The sequence below is a fragment of the Taeniopygia guttata genome, chromosome 5, assembly GCF_048771995.1.
Source record: "Taeniopygia guttata chromosome 5, bTaeGut7.mat, whole genome shotgun sequence".
Taxonomy (NCBI): domain Eukaryota; kingdom Metazoa; phylum Chordata; class Aves; order Passeriformes; family Estrildidae; genus Taeniopygia; species Taeniopygia guttata.
In genome coordinates, this window is record NC_133030.1 from 52,844,959 (window position 1) to 52,865,176 (window position 20,218).

The 20,218-nt window shown below is 36.4% G+C and overlaps 1 protein-coding gene across 13 annotated transcripts in view; it reads left to right on the forward strand.

Moving 5' to 3' along the window:
• Positions 1 to 20,218, forward strand: part of EML1 (EMAP like 1) — a 121,245-nt gene that overhangs the window by 79,230 nt on the left and 21,797 nt on the right. For 4 of the 13 annotated variants that reach the window (XM_030274970.4, XM_072930404.1, XM_072930397.1 and 1 more), the window contains 4 exons: positions 5,648 to 5,782; positions 11,997 to 12,025; positions 13,207 to 13,233; positions 16,369 to 16,498. In XM_030274970.4, the coding sequence (XP_030130830.1) occupies positions 5,648 to 5,782; positions 11,997 to 12,025; positions 13,207 to 13,233; positions 16,369 to 16,498 (321 nt within the window). The remainder of the gene's footprint in view (positions 1 to 5,647; positions 5,783 to 11,996; positions 12,026 to 13,206; positions 13,234 to 16,368; positions 16,499 to 20,218) is intronic. The other 9 variants (XM_032748878.3, XM_030274971.4, XM_072930398.1 and 6 more) reach the window with 5 other exon arrangements.

Here is a 20,218-nt window from a genome sequence, read left to right on the forward strand (position 1 = left end):
CTGGTTGGTATATGGCTTATGTGCCTTGCTGGATTACCAAGGAGATGTGGTTCAGAGTTCACTGCATTTTCTGATTTCCCATTTAATATTTGAAATGGAAATGACTTCTTCTGGCAGGAATATAAAATTGGAGGTAATAATAAATGCTTGAGGCTGAAAGGGTGGAGCTAGCAGGCTTTTATTTGAGTTCTGCCATATATTCTCTCAGTGACCTTATGCAAATCATGTAACCTCTATGCATATTGCTTTTCCTTATGTAAAACATGTATCTGGATATCAGTAGGTTCTTATAGGACCTAATGTGATAATTAGATCCAGATCTTGCCAAGCACTGAGTAACCTCAGCTGACTCTGACTTCAATTAGAATTGAGGGCACCAAACCTGGCTTCAGCATTCAGATCTCACAGTAAAAACCCAATTATCCAGGTTAAGGAAGGACTGAAATAACTTGAATATTGCAAAAGCACAAATCCAAAACATGGATCAACTGGATTATAAAAGTATATAGTGGTAATACCGTGCAAGATAGAAAGCCTGGTGATGCTGGTGGTACTGGGACCAAAAACTGTGGTAAAGCACCAAGAGGAGCTGCTGCACTCCGGCTCTGGGGACCATGTGAATGCAGCTCTGGGTGCCAGCCAGCTAACAGAGGGCTGGAGTGATTCTGAGATGGGTTGAACAATCACCTGACACAGATGAACAATCAAGAATTGCCTGGCTTTGAAAAGTGTTTCTATGTCATCTTCACAAGAAACCTTTGATCAGAGGATTTGATTTGAATTTTAATATATTTACTAATTCTGTGATTTAAAAGTATATGAGCTATTTTGAGTAACAGGTTTTTGAATGCTGCCATAGTTTTATTCTAAACTTTGTGCTTAGAATAACTATGTGAAATTTTCGTTACGAATAAGATAAGTTTAGTGTATTGTGAGCAGAACTTTCCCTTCCCCCTGCACTCTTTCTTTGGCATTTAATGTGTCTTGAAGTTTGCTGCTTAACACTAAATTTGTCTTTGGAATTTGGCCAGTGTGTAGTAGTGATGTTTTGTGTTCCCTATTAAAATCTAAGGTTTTGTGACTCATCTGGGATAGCTTTGTTTCCAAGAGTTGAGAGGGGAAAAATAAGTAAGGGAGGAGAAAGCAGACAGTACCTTTCCCAGTAGGGATGCTGGTGCAGACTGCAGGCTTGCACATACTTTGCCTTTCAAAAGGAGACAATCAGTCATTCTTTCTCCCCCAGCAGATTGCAAAGTATTACAATGGTGCAAAACTCTGACAATGGAGATCAAAAGGAAGAAGCAGGAACAAAGAAAACATAAAGAGCTTTGTTTGCAGGGAGAATAAAATACTTTAATATGATAAATTCCTGTTCTTCTAAACTCTAAACACATGGCCCCTAGGAAATTGTTCAGTCGCCTGGAATTAATGTTGGGGGGCAGCGATGGTTTGTAACTGGCACACACACAAACTCTGAATCAAACCTTCAATTAAATGCTCTGTGTAACACTCATGTCTCAAAGAAAATGGTTTAAAATATTTAGAATATAAATTAAAAAAGAAATCCCTCTCCGTTGAACTTTGAGTGGAAAAACTATTACAACCACTTCACAATATCTCTAACAATTAAAGTTATTAGTGCATTTTGCTCAGAGGCGTAATGAAATTAAAGTCATATGTTATTCCTGAGTTCATTCTAATTGATTTAAATGAGGGTCAGAATGAATGCTAGACAAAATGCCATCAGTTTCTGTCTTAAGAGCATTGTGTACTGGTTTTTAATTTCTTTTATTAAAAAGCTTTTATATTTTCCCAAGTAATTTTAGTAATAAGGTATATATCTTTTTAATTTTGGCCAGATTTGTTCACCACAATTCAGTAATGCAACTGCCTGAAACATTCATGCTATGCAGTGGTATATGTATGTATATATGAGGATTTATTTTCTTGTCTTTGTTGTTGCTTTTTTAATAGTCTTTGTCTTTTAGCTGGATCATCTGTCGTGTTCCTTCAGATAGCCTCTTTGATTTTTATTTTTATTTTTAATTTTATTTTTGAGTCACTTTACAAATGGTCAGTCTATGGGGGCACTGCTGAGATTTTGTCATTCAAAGATACATTGGTGTTCTTAAATGTATGGTTTGAAATGATCAAACATCTAACTGAGGCAATAAGCACTTTGTTGTTTACTCTTGCACGTGACTTCATATCTTGAAAGCATGCAATTTTGTCTTTTAATGTGTCTTGTAAATGTCTTGTTTCCACATTTTATTGTTGCATTCACTTTTTATTCTGCTTTGTTTACGCACCTCTCAATCTGGATTAAGCAGGTCTGTGAATCTTCTCAATGCATGCAAACTGAAAAAGCCTGCTCTAAGGTGAGGGATCCTTAATAGCTTTGTAGTGTTGAAGTTCAGTTGTTTTTCCTTTCCATTTCAATTCAACACATAGAAAGTGGCTGTTTTAGTAAAAGCATTAACATGATAGAACTGTAATTATTATTGCCATTTTTAACATTTCCAGAAGTACATGTCTAAAACTTCCTCATCATTGATAAATGCATCACATGACTTAGATAATAATAATGTCAGTGGTGGTAATCTGCATTATTTCATACTAACATAATTTTTATTATGGGGGTATTAGACTGCATTGCTGCCTTAAACAAGTTAAAAATTGTGCAACTAAATATTATCTTCTTAAATAATTGCAAATTCTCTCCTTTCATATCACTAATGTTCAAGCCAAATTCTGTTATACTCTTACAAACCTATAAGCTAAATTAGTATTTTTTGTCATTTTAAATTCCTTCTCAGGTGGCAGTGTATCTACTGTAGCTGTGGATATAATCACTGCTGTTTAACAGTCTAGCTAACAAAATGTCTATAATGCCAAAAGTGCGTTAATATAATGGAGTTGTAATCCTTGTTTCCAACCACCAACTAATACTTCTCACTGGGCTTTCATTGTTGTGGAAAGTTAAAAATAAAATTTGTCAGAAGATAGCATTACTAACTAGTTTAAGCAGTGATGGACATAAATCATAAGGGTTTAAAAAAAATTTACACCTGTGGTTGAAGAAGTTTTTATACTGATATGAAACTTCATTATTCAGAAAGAAGATAGAATTAAACTTCTAAATTTTAGTCCCACCCTTTCATTTCTTATCCTCTAGTTCATCTTTTGAATGTTGACAGCTATAAAAATAAAACTCCAAGCAACATTAAAATTAGTTTCAAATTGTTTCTGTAACTTGATTTTTTTCTCAGATTAGTATACTTTGATAATGTCCTTTATTTAATTTTGGTGTAGGCTGATGTTGACGCTGCTTATCCTTAACGAAGAAAATATGAGTCAACATAAGCCTACACTGAAATTTTCCTAACCAGGAAAGGATGTAAAAATAAAAATTTGATCCTGACAAATCACAGAGGATGTTTCTGTAATTAATGTATATAATAGTGGAAGACACATGCTAATAAAGCTATTTTATTTGGAATAAACATTTTCAGTATCAAAGTTTTATTTTTTAACAGGAGTAGTATTAAATTGGATGATGTTATGAGATGTGGGGAGAATAGTTAAATATTAACAGTAAATTCTTTAATTGACTAGAGAAGGTTCTTTTTCATGCATTTGACATTGAGATGACTTGGATAATGTTAGCCTAGTGTAGGAAGTACACTTCTGAAAATAAGACAGAACTAAATTCTTGTTGCTGCCTTTTCTCTTCCCCTATGAATGTATTTTGTTCTGTCTTTGTGTAATTTTGCATTCTGCTTGCTCTCTTACATTGCTTTCTCCACAGAAACACTATTTTTTTAATTTCAGCTTAATCATTTGAAGCTTGTTTTTATTACAAGAATGCAGCACTGAACATCTATCCCACCATGGCATGTACCAGAAGGCTTTTTTGTCAAGCTGCCTGAGATGCACCTTAACTTGCAGATCCGCCCCTGGATGGGCACTGCCTTCTTTTCAGAAGGGCAATTTCTTTCCAGAAAGACTCTGGTTCAGGTGTTCCCATCATTTCTGTAATTGAGTCTGATTTGAGATGTTGAAACATTCCCCTCCTTGCTGGTAAAAAGACATGGGGGAGCAGAAATAAGTTTGGGGTTTTTTTAAGCAGGTGGTGTACAGTTGCTAAGCTGAGCATTTCTTGACCAGACAGAAAAGTCTTGGTTCTTTTAGTTATGGAGAGCCATCTTACACCATGCATGAAGTGGAACAGAGGCAGAGGAGCTGAGATGACAGGGTAGGGATAGCTGTTAGGCACTGCTGGGGAGGTTTGGAGTAGTCCTCAAGAATTAGATGAGTATTCTGGTAAGCAGAGCATCTCTGGGGGGGTAGGGGGGCTAAGGAGGAGGAGGCTGGGGATGATAACAGGTGTGGCTAGGGGAAGACTGGCCTTAAAGGAGAAAGTACTGAAGTTTCCACAGTGGGATGGAGGATGTGGTTGGGATTTGGGTGGAGAGATGGGAACTGAAAAGCAATCATTGGTGTCACTGGTTTCTGGGGTGAGAGAGCTGCTGAAGGTAGTTATTTAGTGTGGGGATTTTATAACTTAAAACAGATATTTTCACTGTGCTTTCTGCAGGGGAGAAAATAGTACAGGACTGAAATGGGGGGGGGAAATGAGACCCTGACACTGAGTTTTGTTGTTCAGCTGCTGCCATGGGGGTGATTCCTGCCCCAGTCTGGGTACTGCTGCCTGAGCCTCTGCTGCAAAGGGCCTGCAGCAACTTGTAAAGCATTACCTGCTTTGGGGCCTCACCCTTAGCTGCTCCCTCTCTTGCTAGGAAGCACTGCTTTAGAGAGAAGTGCTTTGGTCAATAATTTGTCTCCTGTAAGGTGTAAGTTCTGGATGAGCTTCTCTTAATTTACTAAGTAACACTGCTTGTATTTTGGCTCCCATTTTTCCATCAGGGAGAGCTGGATGTCTAAGAGACGCCATAAAGTCACGCAGTAGGTCCCTTCATAGCTATCTTTGCAGGAAGGATGGTTGAAGAGTGAGAGGGTAGGGTGAGCTTTAAGCCTTAGAGAAACCTCCTGTCAGGACATGTGAGGAATCTAATCTATTCATACATGTAACTAGGAAGCTTACATTTTTGTCAACAATAAAAAATGCAGACTAGCTCACCATTAATTGCAGGTTGGAGTATGTTAAAACTAGCTTTGAACCACAGAGTAATTGATACTGGATAAAGACCCAAAGTTAGCTTGCTTGTGTTCAAATTTCGACATACTTTTGGCATTCTCTGTAGTCTGGCTGGAAATGTCAGGCAATATACTTTCTCTTTAAATCTTTCACTTCTTCGTGAGAATCCAAAAGTCCAGAAGTATGGAGTGGTAGTCAGAGATTTGAAACATGACCTGGAAAAGTGATTGCAACTACTCAATGAATTTGGTTTAGCCCATTTTCTGCTTTATGATTAAGGAAAAAGTAGTATGTTTATCTCTGTTGCACCAGATACTCAGCAAAACTCTTACATAGGCTCTTTAACAAATCAAATTAAGATTTTTTTTTTAAAAGTCATAGTTATTTTTTTAGGGTTAGTGTTCTACTTGATACATTTCTCATAAATATTTATTGTAGGATATATACTTTTACAAGTGCCACTGTGAAACTTGCTCCTTGTTTTATTAGCACCATTAAGAGAACCAGTTCAGCTGAGCGTGTGTCCCCAGGAGGTCGGAGGGAAAGCTATGGAGATTCCAAAGGGAGTCGCAACCGCACTGGTTCCACCAGCAGTTCATCTAGTGGTAAAAAGAACAGTGAAAGGTAATGTCATCTAAGTATCTAACCCCTTTTCTCTGCCTCCTGCTCTAATAGTGAAATTAGTTTCTCTAGTGAACTTTGTTTTTCTTGTGTAAAATATTGGAAGCTTTTGTTTTTACAAAGCTCCAATTCTTGAATCCAAGTATGCATTAAAACATTTGAAATAAAACAGGTTTTCATATTTAGATTAAATTTTGTTTGCCTTATTTCCAAACTATAAACAGTATGAGAACTTAGAGTTTCCCAGGAAAGTTCATAATTATTAAACACGTCTTTTCTAATATTTTAGTGATTATCCCTTGGTCTTTATATTCCTGACAAGTGCTTCTTTGAGTTTCTGGTTGTGGTGCATTGACCCCAGCTGACATCTAAGTATCACACAGCCATTCACTTCCTGTCCCCAGTGGGATGAGGAGAAGAAAATAGGAAGAACAAAAGTGAGAAAACTCATACATCAAGATAAAGGTAGTTTAAGAAGTGGAGGAATGAGGGTGAAAAACCAAAACAGTTGCTGAAAAGCATTCAGTCACCACATCCCACGTGTAGATTGATGTCCAGCCACTCTCTGGGCTATGAGTGCCTTGATCTGACAGCCAGATTAAATATAAACGAAGAGAGAGGTTTACATGCAAGTGCTGTTCAATGAAGCAGAATGAAGTGATGCCTATCTCTGTGTATCTTTGATCATGTTTCTCTGTATTGCTGACAGCACAGAGAAAAGAGGATACCTTGTCCAAGGGTTTCAGACTTAGGATAGCCTTGAACAAATAGCTGTTTCATTGAGGTTCATCCGTATTGTCAGTATAGGTCAATCAGTTCTTTCCTGTATTTCCTAGTCAGAATTTAGTTTCAGCCATGTCACTTGACCTGTTCTGTTGCAGTTTCCTTTGCAAGAAATGGTGTTGATGGTACTGTTTCACTTTCTCACTAATGATGTGACCATAAAAACACATTGTTAATGAAGCTCAACTAATAACTTAATTTACCTGCTCTCTTTGGACGTCAGTGTCATTACACGAGTCATTGTCAATGTGGCACAAAATATTCCTCCCTTTTTATCCCTTTAGCATATTTTCTTGAGTAATGAGTGACTGAGCTGATTGTGTACTATTTTACAACCCAGATATGGGTGATTACATTTTTAATAGCTAGGTTTCTGGCCTATGTTTTCAGCTATGAAGCAAGACAGCAAGTGTGCAAACTATGGAACATAGAATAAGTTATGGATTGGGATAAAAGGGCAGACTAGTGAGGGTGGCACTTTGTGGCTGTTTGCTACAAGCTGCCTGAACAGGGGGAAGCGCATTGTATCTTTTACAGGCAGCTTGAAGCAGCCTCAAAGTCACAGGCCCTGGTTCTTGTGGGAGACTTTAACTACCTGGACATACACTAGAGAAGCAACACAGCAAAGCACAAACAGTCCAGGAGGTTCCTGGAAAGCATTGATGGAAACTTCCTGTCAAAGGTAGTGGAAGATCCCACGAGGAATAGTGTGCTGCTTGACCTTGTGATAACAAGCAGGGAAGGCCCTGTTGGAATGTGAAAGTTGGAAGCAGCTTTGGTTGTCACGACCATGAACTGGAGTTCAGAATCAGGAGGGGATGAAGCAGGGCAGCAAGTAAGATTTTAACCACGGACTTCAAAAGTCCTAACTTTAGCCTGCTCAGGAATCTTGGAAGAATCCTATAGGAGCAAGACCTGCAGGGAAGAGGGATCCAAGAGAGTTGGTTGGTATTCAATGATCACTTCCTCCAGGCTCAAGAACCATGCATCCAGATGAGCATCAGGAAAAGTGGACAAGAGACCTACATGCATGGATAAAGGAGAAGGTGTTCTGGTGGACAACAGGCTGTCTGTGGGTCGTGTCCAAGTGAGCCCTGGTGGCCAGGAAGGCCAGTGGAATCCTAGGATGCAATAGGAAGAGCATTGCCAGCAGGTTGAGGGAGGTGATCCTATATAAAATCATAGAATTTTCAAGGTTGGATGAGACCTTTTAGATCATCAAGTCCAGCCATCCCATTCTGCCCTTCTACTTGGCCTTGGTGAGGCCCATCTGGGGTGCTGTGTCCGGTTCTGGGCTCCTCAGTACAAGAGGGACATGGAGCTCCTGGAGTGAGTCCAGCAGAGGGCTACAAAGTTGATCAAGGAACTGGAACAGGTCTCTTACAAGGAAAGGCTGATGTAGCTGGACCTGTTCAGCCTCAAGAAGACAACTGAGAGAGGACCTCATTGATGTCTACAAGTATCTGAGCAGAGGGTGTCATGACAATGAAGCCAGGCTCTTCTTAGTAGTGCCAAGCAATAAATAGAGACAATGGGCAGAAACTGATGCACAGGAATAGGAGGAAAAATGTTTTTACCATGTGAGTGACAGAGCACTAGAAGAGATTGTCCAGAGAGACTCCCTCAGTGGGGATATCTGAGAACTATCTGGACACAATTCTGTGCCATGTGCTCTGGTACAACCTTGCTTGAGCAGGGAGGTTGGACCAGGTGAACAACTGCGATCCCTTCCAACCTGACCTGTGACTCAGTGAAAGGATTAGCAAATTAAAGGAATACTGGAAAAATTTAAATGCTATCAGAAAAAATGTTATAAAATTGTAACCAAGGAAGAGGTAATATTTACCCAAATAAAATGTCGTTTGCATTCTGCATCCATGCATGTGAATGAAGTTTTGATAAGCCAAGAGAATTGCAAAGGATTGGGCCTTCTGGTACTTCCGGAAATTTGACTCTATCTTAGCATCTGATTTTTTTTCCCTTAACATTTTTGTAACATAATTATAAGCAAAAAATAACTAATAGATGTGGGTTTCATTTTGTTTCTAAGATTTTTTATTTCAAGATTTCTAAAAGACAAATATAACTGAAATAAATAAATAAATATCCATAAATAAATATTACTTTTGATAGGAAAAGCAATCTTTTATTAGTTTACTTAGGAACATCTGCATGTGCAGATTTAAGCAAAATCTTTTCTCAGACCTTTGTAGAGAATGTATATCTGCGCACATCCGAATCAGCAAACCAAGAATCAACAATCTTAGGGACAAGTGAGCCTGAAAGGTTTGAAAGGCGAAACCAAGCAAAACCCATGACCAGTGAAAGGACAGCTAAAAACCAGCTCACTCTAATTTAAGCTGCAAATTCTGTAAAGTGTTGCAGCGGTGTGTAACTTCATGCAGCTACATTGCCTTGGTGAAGTCGTTAGCATGGAGCTGCTGTTGTCTGTATGGATCTCTTGAAATGGCTGGATATTTTTTCTAAGGCTTTGCTTTTGATTTTGCATCTATGTATAACTTCCTACTCTATCACACATATCAAATTGTATCAATAGCCATTATGTGGTGACCTCATTGATTAAAATAATTTATCTTCTATAAACAAAACAAACGTGTTATGGATACTTAGATGGGTCGACTTGTTTCTGGAATATGAACAGCAGTTATTTCACCTATCAATGGTGAATCTCATTGCTTTTCTAATTTGCTGTAGTAATTTACTGTAGTTTTTGAAAAAGTTTTAATAAACATGATCCTACAGTCCCCTTGCTCTGTGTAATTTATCTTATATAAAAAATTGCATTAGATCAAGTGCCAAAAAGATTAAGTCAGTGTGTTTTATGCAGTGGAGGATCTACAGGTCAAAATCTAAAACAATACGGTGCTTTGCAAAGTCAGTTTTATGGATATAGCTCTGATCCTGCTACCTGTTTAAGGTGACAATTATCTGAAATTAGTTATATGTTAATCCTAGTAAACACATGAAGTGAGACTACTAGATTATTCACTTAAATTAAGGAAAGACATTAAATATGACTTTTGTGAGCTATATAAATGTACTGTACACTTAAAAATTAATTCCAAACTAGCTGAGAAATAAAAACATTGCAACAAAATAATGGTTATCTGTACTTGAGAAGCCTTTTTAATTTTTACATACTATTTCAACAGAAACACAATGGTTATGTAATCTTGCAATTGTTAGGCCACAAAGGGTTGAAATACTCACTTGGGATTTGGGGAGAAGGTCCAGCACGCAAGGCATGCAGTGGTTAAATAAAGTGCAAGTATTCCAAGGAACTAATCAAGAGCATGTGTTAGATTGCCTCAACTGGTGCTCATGATGTAGGTACCACTGTGAAAACAGTCATTGTATGGTTAGAGACTTTTCCCTTAATTTCTGTCCCATGCAGCCTGTTCAGCACCCCAGCTTTCACGTCCTTGAAGAATGAGTGTCCTGATCCTGTGACAGAGGCTGGCTAAAGACTTGCCTTATGATTCCTCTCAAAACAGAGCAACCATGCAAAATACAAAGCAAGAGTTATGGGAAGGAAAATGATGATTCTGTACACTGGGACTAGGACTGTCCCCCAATAGTGACAGTATGTGTGAAAGAGTGAGGAAGAGTGTGTTAACCTAACCATCTACTCACAGTCTGTTTGTACCCTTGACCCCTTTGCATCCCTTCCAGCTTGAGCTATTCCATGACTCTGTTTTTGAAAGCGTGGAGGGTTGTAGGCTGTTATGCAAAGCCAGGATGCTATAGAAAGCTCTTTCAAGCAGCTTTAAGCATAAGGAGATGACCATAATCTCCCATGCTGCTGTCAAGTGTCCCTACTCCTGTAGCTATCAGCCAGGAGTAAGCCTTCCTGAGGGTTAGTTAAGTAGGATGTGACTCAAGTTCAGGAAAAAGGGTAGCCAGGGCTGTGAGCTGTGTGTGGTTAGGCTTTGTATAATTAGGAAGTACAGATGATTTGCTTTATTACTGTCATGAATCAGCCTTTCACATTTGCTTGATTAGCTTGAATAGGTCGGCATGGTCTGTTCAGAGCTAGGGACTGTTTTGTCTCTAATATGGCAGCATTTCTGACTAGTGCTTCATCCCATAAGGTTTTTTGTTTTCTAAAAATATCTTCATTTGTAAGAGAAAATGTTCATCTTGGTGTTAACAATGGCAGCACATCATGCTATTTATATAAATGACATTGGCTGTGTATGCCAGCTTGAAGCATGTATTTTGATGCATGATTAACACAAAGGCTGATATTATGGAAAGTTGCTAAATCAGGAGTAGAATCAGGATTAATTTGGTTTAGGTTTATCATTAAGTAAAGTATTTTTCTCAATGTAAATGTCAAACCAAAGCAAAGGGAAAAATACAATAGAATTATTTGCTACATCTTTCATTGTAGTGAGAGAATCTTTTATGCTTAGATAAAAAAACCTGTGTGCAAAAAAACAGTTTCTTTTTTTGGTTTCTCCTTATCTGCTCACTGCAGTCTAGGAGAGGGTGTTGAAATGGCATCAAGCTCTAGGAATACTTTGTATTTTAGCATTTCTCCATCAGAATGATGAGGGTTCACCCATTTCGGGATCACCCTAAGAAATGTACAGCAGTTATCTTATACTTCAGAAGTTTTATTGCATTAAAAAAGAGAGAACTGGGAAGAGAAATAACTGCATAATATAAATTTGTGTCCCTTCCATTCTTCATCAGAAACAATACCCTCAATCTTGATTTACAGGGGCAAAAGACAAAAACAAGTGACTAGACACAAATTTCTTGATAAAGATTCCTTCCTTTTGGCTGGGGTAGTACTATCCAGAGAGCTTCTCAACATGCTGTATGTATTCTCCCCACAAGTTTTCCCAATTTTTTTCTCAAGACAAAAAGAAAAACCCATTTTCAGTTGTCTTGCAGGCAGCTGTGCCGTGACAAATAGAAGACATTTTAATCATGGTTATGTGCTTTCTGTGTTTTACCAAGTATTGTCATTCACCCAGGGACAACTGGGCAGCTCCATGTTTTATGTAAAATCTTTGGAAAAGACAGGATTCAAACTTTGATTTGCTCCAGGCTGGAAACAAAAAAAAAAGATACAGCTGTTTGTGGCCAGTTTCTGTGCTCTCCTGTAATTGGACTAACTTCACAGAAGAAAAGAATTCAGTAGTTAGTAGAGGAAGATCTATAATTTTGATAATGTAATGTGAATTGAATGTTAAATGCCATCGAGGATGTTTACTGGTTTTAACTGTGTTTGCCTGGGGATTTACTATGCAAATAATTTAATGAAAAAGTATTATTATTCACACATACACTCAACAAAAATTTATATTCTTTTATTTTTAGTTTTACATCATATTGATACATATACATGTGCAGAATGTATGTGCATGCTTTTAAAATAGTAATTTCTTCATTATTTTCACAGCAAACCCAAGGAACCAATGTTCAGTGCAGGTAGGAACTTTTAAAATTTTTAAGCAGATAGTAATTGTGATTGGATTCACCCACTAGCCCCCTTTCTTCTGTGGATGCCTAGAAATTGGTGCCTAGAATTGGGAATCTAAACATGATACTTACAGGCTGCTGTTGATATATTATTTAAAAGTTGATCAGTTCACTCTAGATTTTATCAATCCAATATATTTATTTCACAGTTTTGGTAATCTATCTTTAATTTCAAAAGCAATTCAATTTTTCCCAACTTAGGTATTATCTTTGCTGAAAGATTTTGAAAGTGAAATAGTAGGTGTAAGTGAAAGCAATGTTTGTCCTTGTCATTAGACAGTTAAAATTTTTGAAGAGTTTAAAAAAAAATATGAAGCTGAGTATTGTATATAACAGTTATTTTTGTTCTGAAAAGTCATCAGCAACTAAAATAAAGATTTATTTTGACAAAATAGGGAAGGGAAAAAACCCTGTTGATTTATCAGATGTATTGTATTATTTTTATGCATAGTTCTGTGACAGTAATCATACATTAAGCTGAAAAAGTTGGAGATCTTTTGTTTACTGCATGGATTGATCAGCATCCAACAAAGCTCTTAAGCCATACTTCAGAGTTTAATGTAACTGATTTTGAAGTCAATAATACATGAGATTAAATAAGCACTTAAGTCTCTTGTGACAATATATTCATGGTTCATGTCCCTTCCATGAAAACTGGTGGTTTAGAAAAAGAAAACTTCTGATTTGAACAGAATATGCTTTCCTTGCATATTTCCTTGCTTCCCTTATACCGTGTAAAAAAAGGTGTTTATAATATTTTTTCTTCTGCCAGTTTTCCCATAGATAGAAGTCAGTAATTAAACAGGTGTGACACTACATTGATGTCCTTCTCACCTAGACAATGAAATGCATGTTTTTTCTAAGAAAGCTATACTTGGTATTTTACTTAAGTATATCCTTACATAATGGAATTTAAGCCAGTTTTTAATGGCAGAACCAAACAGAGGCCCCTAACTGAGGAAAGAGGTTTAGAAAGTAATTACCCAGTGTATGGCTGAGTGTTTTGTCAAGCCCCAGGTTAGCCTGCAGCAGACTAAGACTGGACAGCTTCTAGAGCAGGTATTTAGAGAGTTATTGTATTCAAACACATCTTTATCTAGCCCTTCTGTCTCTGTCTCTGTAATCACAAGGGAAGCGCCGTGTGACACACTGCAAAGGTAGGCTTCACTTCCAAAACCTCATAGCTCTCAAAGCAAAATGGTTCTGCTGGGATAAAAGACAATATTATATCAGCTCAATATTATACAGCTGTTTTCTAACTTGTATGCATTTTGCAATGTTAAAACTTTTCTAGTTCTTTTGAGTGAAACCAAAATGTTATACCATTATTTATACCATTTATACCATTATGTTATACCATTTATTATACGATCTACTGAATTATAACCCTCAGGTGCACTTTAATCATAATAACGGGTTATAATTTGTATTCCTGTGGACTTATTCCTAAGAATTTGAATTAGAAAAAAGATGTTGAGAGAGCTATATGGCAACATGTGGATGTTCACTGTGTTTGAAATGGCATTCTGCACTTCTGCTGAAATTCGTATAGAATTTGCCCCTTTGTTGGCTGTTTTGCTGTTAGCATAACATGATCATAGAAGCCTTTGTTTTTTCTTGCTTTTTCTTATTAAATAGATTTGTAGATTTTTCTGAATCTTAAACAGACATAGGCCTACAACTAATTTCTCATTGCTTCTTGCTTAGTGTCATAAAGCAGAGTCACATGTGATAAACATACCATGTTGGTGTCTAAAGCTTTAGTTAAGTTGTAGTGTAAATATGCACATTTTTGATGCATGTTTATATCTGTGATCTAATCACAGATTTGTCTGCTTTTTAGAAATAGCTATAGCCTAACAGTTCTTCCACTAATCACCGTCTTTCAGCTTTGCAATAAATGTGAATTTAACAAAGCAAAAAATGTTTGTTCTCAAGGCAAAGTCTATTAGAGAGTCTCTACCTCTGTGTATTCTTTGTGCAAATTTATACCTGCAATCAGTGGTGGTCTCCTTTGCAGATCCCACTGGCACTGATGCCCATCTTATTTCAGTTCATTAACTGCTCATTTATGCAACAACAATATCAAATTTACAAAACCGCAGATGTAAAAGATACATTTGTCTAAAAGTTTCACTGTTGGTCTGTCTTTGTAGTTTGATGATTGTCTGTCTATACATCTATATCTTTACATTTAGAAATCTATTGTCTTATAAACTTACTTAAGAAAAACATGAAAAAGAGGAGATTGATGGTGTAGATAATGTATTTGCGTTAGGAACAAAAACTAGTAGAGACAGAATATTACCAGAAGTTAGAAATTAGTACACAATGGGACCTCTATGCCTGACCTAATCAGCCTAAGTTCTTCTTTACAGTTAGGAGAGAGACATACACACATTTTGAAGGCATAATTTATATACTTGTTGTAATACACTTGATATAGTTTACTGGTTAGTATATACTTTCCTAGTCTGGTGTGACTAGGTCAAATGCTCCCACTGTAGATGGTTAAATGCAAGCTTTATGAGTTCTGCAAGCTTCAGGTGAGAAAAACAGCTTGGTGAATTAAACTTTGGTTCATTCACAGCCAGTAGTTGTCATTGCTGAAAATCTGTTGACTTCCAGTGCACCAGCATCAGCAGTGTTGGCACGTGTTTGAAGCTCATTAAATAGATGCTGCATGCGCATACAAATAGTGCTGTAATGCTTTGCTATTTAATGCTCTACCCTCTATTTTATTTTCCAATACAGATATATTGGAGTAGATTTTTAAAACAATTCCAATATTCTATCATTTTAACAGACATCTTAAACTCCCAACCTTCTGTCACCATTATTTCATCATTATTATTTCTTCTTTTTAGCATTAAGTTTTCTGTTGCTTTCATTTTATGTATGCATTCCGTAAATTGAAGCTAGAGAGACCTAGCTGTAACTTTACTGTGACAGGTCAGGTAGATCTCTTTCCCATATGACTTAGTCTAAAGGCAAAATACACATCTAGTTAAGTAATACAGCACTGCTGTGATGTTTTTGTTCAATCAATAATTCTTATTAATTTAGTCAGGATTTGTAGCATATGCATATTTCCAATTAAAATAAAGCCTTAGCTTTCAAATTTAAAAAATAGTAGTATATTTGTAATGATACTTAAAAATTCATAGCATAGTTTTAACAGTCCTAAATTGTATATTTTTTTTTCATTTACATGATTTTTGTTACTTTTGCCCTTCCATTTCCTCTGTGCCCACGATTATTCTGTCTAGTAACTCTACAGATGTCACTGACTCCAAAACTGCTTGATTCGCATGCGAACAAGGCTGAACCCCTTGATCTGCCGATGGAGCAGCAAGAGCCAGCACGTTCTGAATCTGGACAAACTTCATCAGAAGTTCACAGGACACCCACTTTGGCCTTGCCACTTCCCAAAAGTCCTAGTCAGACCTTCATGGCATTTCCCAGATCTCCTAGTTTTATAAGCCCCATGAAGTCCCCAAGTCAGTACTTCCAGATCTGTTATTAATCTCTGCTTCTCTGCCCCAAAAATATTTATTGCCAGTTCAACACATTACTTTTAGTATTTTCCTCTAGAAATGTTTACTTCTGTCAGCAAATTGAGTTTTTGTAGCTTCTCTCCTGTATGTCATTTTCCTTTCTTTTAATGTGCTGTCATTGTTGTCATTCTTTTTTCAATGTTTAGTAATTCTTAAAGCACATATCTTTTCTGCATGTACATCAGCATGATTCCTCTTACTAATTGTTTGTGTTCCTTATTTCGAATGTATCTCTAACACTGTATCAAGTGTAAAGCATATCTTTACACTGGGATGCAAAGAATGCGACTGAGTGTTGGAAAATAATTTAGATGCTGATGCTCAACTGTAAATATTGATTAAAAAATAAAATTAATTTTAAGTGGCATTTCTGCGTTAATTGTAATCTTTGATGTATTCCCCTCCGTTTTTAATATTTAAAAACCATATTATTGTAACTTTTTTTTAAAAATTCAATTTCAGACCTTTCTGTTTTGTAGTTCTTCATGGCATTGTTTAGTTCTAATTCTGCTACTCAAAATATTTAGAGAAAGAAGGGACTTCATATGTTCTTAAAAATTTCTGCTTAGTGATTATGATTTAGGAAAAGAAAACTGATAAATTTCTAAGTTTGAGATTGCATGTCATTTTATAATTGTAATGCACCAAACTGTTATGTGGGAAGGGATGGAGGAGCACTGGAATTGTCCCCGATGGCTTTTTTGTGTAACATTAAACATTTCTGACCTTTTATAGAGGAAGGATACGTAAAAATGTTTCTTCGTGGACGTCCTGTTACCATGTACATGCCCAAAGAGCAAGTGGAATCTTACAATTTGGAAGCAAAAGTAGAACTACCAGCCAAGAGGCTTAAACTGGAATGGGTGTATCCTTTCTGTGCTGGAGGACTACTGGAAATCAATCATTCCATAATGATTTGGGTTAAATAACTTTTCGAGCCAAAGTAAAGCAGGATTAAGGTCATAAGGTTCATTTAATTGGTGAAGTGACATTCCGTTGAAAATAAGTGTTAAATTCTTCAGGCTGCTGTTCTTCACCTTGTAAAGTACAGAGTGGCAGCTTAAGAAAGATTTTGCTTAAATGTTGCCTGAAGGTTAAGTCTGAAGCATGCTAATTAGCCAAAGATTAAACTAGGCATATCATAAGAATGTAGTGAGCTGGGATTATCAATTATAATATGCATAAGACAAGCTCAGGGTTTTTTTCTAGTTCTTAGCAGTAATTTATTATTTTTAACTGTTTTAAAAAATGTACACCATTGTCCCTAAGAGGATGATACATTCAACTGGAATAAGCCCTGAATTGAGTAGTGCTGTGCAACTGATACATGCTTAGGCATAAAATTTATAAAATATAATATATAAAATAATATTTGGATTTGTATCTTAAGGGAGCTTAAATACTGAACAACCAGATCTTTCCACTGACTTCTATGAGTGGACATAATTCAGAAATTTAACTTGAATGAAATCAGTGTTTCACTACATACAAAAGTTTTCCTATTTCACTTTTAAGTATAATGATAGAATATATTCTTTACTAAAAAGAAAACATTTCACTTTTATATAATCTTATTATATATAATTGATGATTCAAGATAAAATATAAACCCAAGAAGATCTGAGTTTATTTGTAACATCCATTATCTTTAGAGAGATGATGTCTTCATAAAGTTTTCTCTTTAAAGAAAAACCTCTTCTGGTTGCAGTAAAAATAGGAAATTACTTCGACTTCATAAAAGAATAGTCTTTTTCAAAATTGTATAAATAGAACTGCATGTGGTTTCAGAATGTTCAGAGAGTTTCCAAAAGTCCCTTTGTATTCACAAGAGATTAATGACAGATTTAGTAACCATTCTTATTATTCCTATTGCAGCTGAGGCTGTATGTTCTATCCCATTCTGCGGGAACTGCATAGATAGTGCATGCATAAATAAGTGAAGATGAGTTAAAAAGACAAAAACCCCATAAAAATAATAAAACAGGTGAGATTCCAGTGATAAATGCTGCTTGCAGTATATAATTGTACAGGTTCTCACCATTTATCACAAGAGAATTGAATGATGTCTTTTGCAGTTGTAAGGGACTCCTCACTCAGGGGCCTAAGGATGATAAGGAGGAAGTGTTAGGAAGCTTTGCTGAAACAACAGAACACCCAACCATGAAACAGAGCTGAATGTCATTAGCAGCATGTAGGTGGAACTGATGTCAGTATTTCAGACTATTATAAGAAATTATAATTAGAGTAGGTCATGATTCCAGTCTCATTAGTTTCCCACATAAGCTTATTTAAATGACTGAATATTTGCCAGATGGATTATTATTTTTAGTTTGACTATTCATATGTCCTTCCAGGTGTGTATCAGTATACCCAGCAGAATCCTATCTAAGTTTGTATAGGAATAGAAGAGGTGTGAATTAATAAAACAATCTAACTAACCCTAGATGTTTATTCTAAATGGTATTGAGGAGGAGGTAGTTTTTTTCTAAAAATACTGTGCTAGATTCTTCTGTTTCTAATTTATTTGCAATTAAATCCAATCGTTATATCCATACTTAATACTTACAGCAATGACTAGGTATATGGAAGGTTTAGAAAGACAATTAAAAAATAATTTAAAAAAATGAGGGAGAAGGTAATGCCCACTTTACAGACTGTAACAAGGGGAAAAGAAACTGTGAGCAGGAGCATGAGATCATTTCAGAAGAAAGAGAAATACAGCAGAAAACCAAGCAATATTGCAGGCATTCATTTCAGTTGAGTTAGAGAAGCTGCACTGTTTGATTGGAGGGTAACGGAACTGGAATAGGAAAAAATATCTTTGTGACAGATAAATGAGTCCAGCTGTGGGAGTACAGCCAGAAATGCTCTATAATGTAAGAATGGGGATAGGGAAACAAGATATTGGAGGTGGTGTGGACAAATGGAAAGGAAAGCAGAGTATGATGAGAAACAGCAGGAAGAAAATCTAATGTGTACAGATTTCAGGGCATACCAGAACCATAAAGGGTTATTACAGTCACATTAGCAGCTGTCTGGGTGAGCTGAAAAAGGTTCACACCTTTGATATATTATCATATATATTAGGACATGGAGAAACAAAAACACTGAGTGATAAAGTGTGAGGGGGGTCTGGAGCAGAGGTGGAAAATCCAAGTGAGAAATCAGCACTAGGGACATCAGGGTGGGAGCAGTGGCCTTCCCAGGTCCATTTGAGAGCAACTCACTTGGCAAGCAGGAGGTTTGAAACAAAAACTGCAGGCCAAATGAAAAGAAAAGGTCAAGGTAACACTCCCTGAAGTGCCAGCTCACCAAATCCAAGACGAAGCCACCAAATCCGAGTGTGGGAAACAGTGAGGAGAAGGAGGGATCAACCCCAGGAGTTTGCATTTGAGAAAAAAGGCTGATAGAAAGAAATTGAGTGTTTGACAACAGCAGTCATGTGAAAGGTTGAATGCAGCATTGTTCCCCACAGGAAGAATAGTAAAGAAAGGAGATTTTCCCTAAAGAATGTAATCTTTCCCATTTAATGGCTATTTTTGTGCACTGAGATTTGTTACTTATGCATGTTTGTGTAATGTTCTCCACTTTTTTTAGAAGTTCAATTCCTTACACTAACTTCAACTGCTGGTTCACTATAAATTTGATTATTTGTTGTTGAACTAGGGAAATATTATGTTGGCTTCAATTCATAATGCTATCTGGCCTTAGAGAGAAAAATAAATTTAAACAAATAAATAATTGTCCAGCAATCTAGAGTAGTGACACCAACCGCTGCAGACAGATTCAAATTGATAGTAAATTCTTTGTAATTGAAGATATTGATTGTTTCAATGTCATCACACTTTAATATCTCAAAAAACCTTGGCTGAGGTGTTTCAGTTTATGAGACTAAAAGATCTACTTCTCAATTCACACTTCATAAATTGGATATGCAGCACTAGTTCTGTTGCATTTGTAAGAAAAAATCAGTAAGCTGTTTTTTCTAAAATAGATATTTATATAGGATAACTATTGACCTTATTAATTCAACAATGTTAACATGATTATTTTAGTTTGAGTGGCTTATCATTGACCATCCAGAATAGTACACACGTATCTTTTTTAGATAACATAATTGGGGTTTCATTATCTGCCTGTATATTTTTCACAGCCAGTTCCTCCATACTGACTCCATTAGAATGCACTTCTGTTTTGCCAAGATTCTGCTAATGCTGTTTCTTTCTGTTTCCATAAAAAAAAAGAAAGCCAAAATAGTTGTAATCCCTAATGACTCTTCAGAAGAATAAAACTACAAAATTTGGCTGATTTAACATTCAGTCTAAATGAGATTATTATTCCAGTCATTTCATTGAATTAATTTTATATTCATATTCATATGAATACCTTCAGAATCTGGGCCACTGCCTTTTAAATACTACAAAAATAAATTGGAATGGATGATGTAACCCTTTTACGGTTTTTATCCATTTGACTGGTCATGTCCACATTAATGAAATGAATCAACCCGCACACAGGATAATGCAATCAATCCTCGTGTAGTTCAGGGAGATGTACTGAGTGACTTATTAGTGTTTCTATCAAG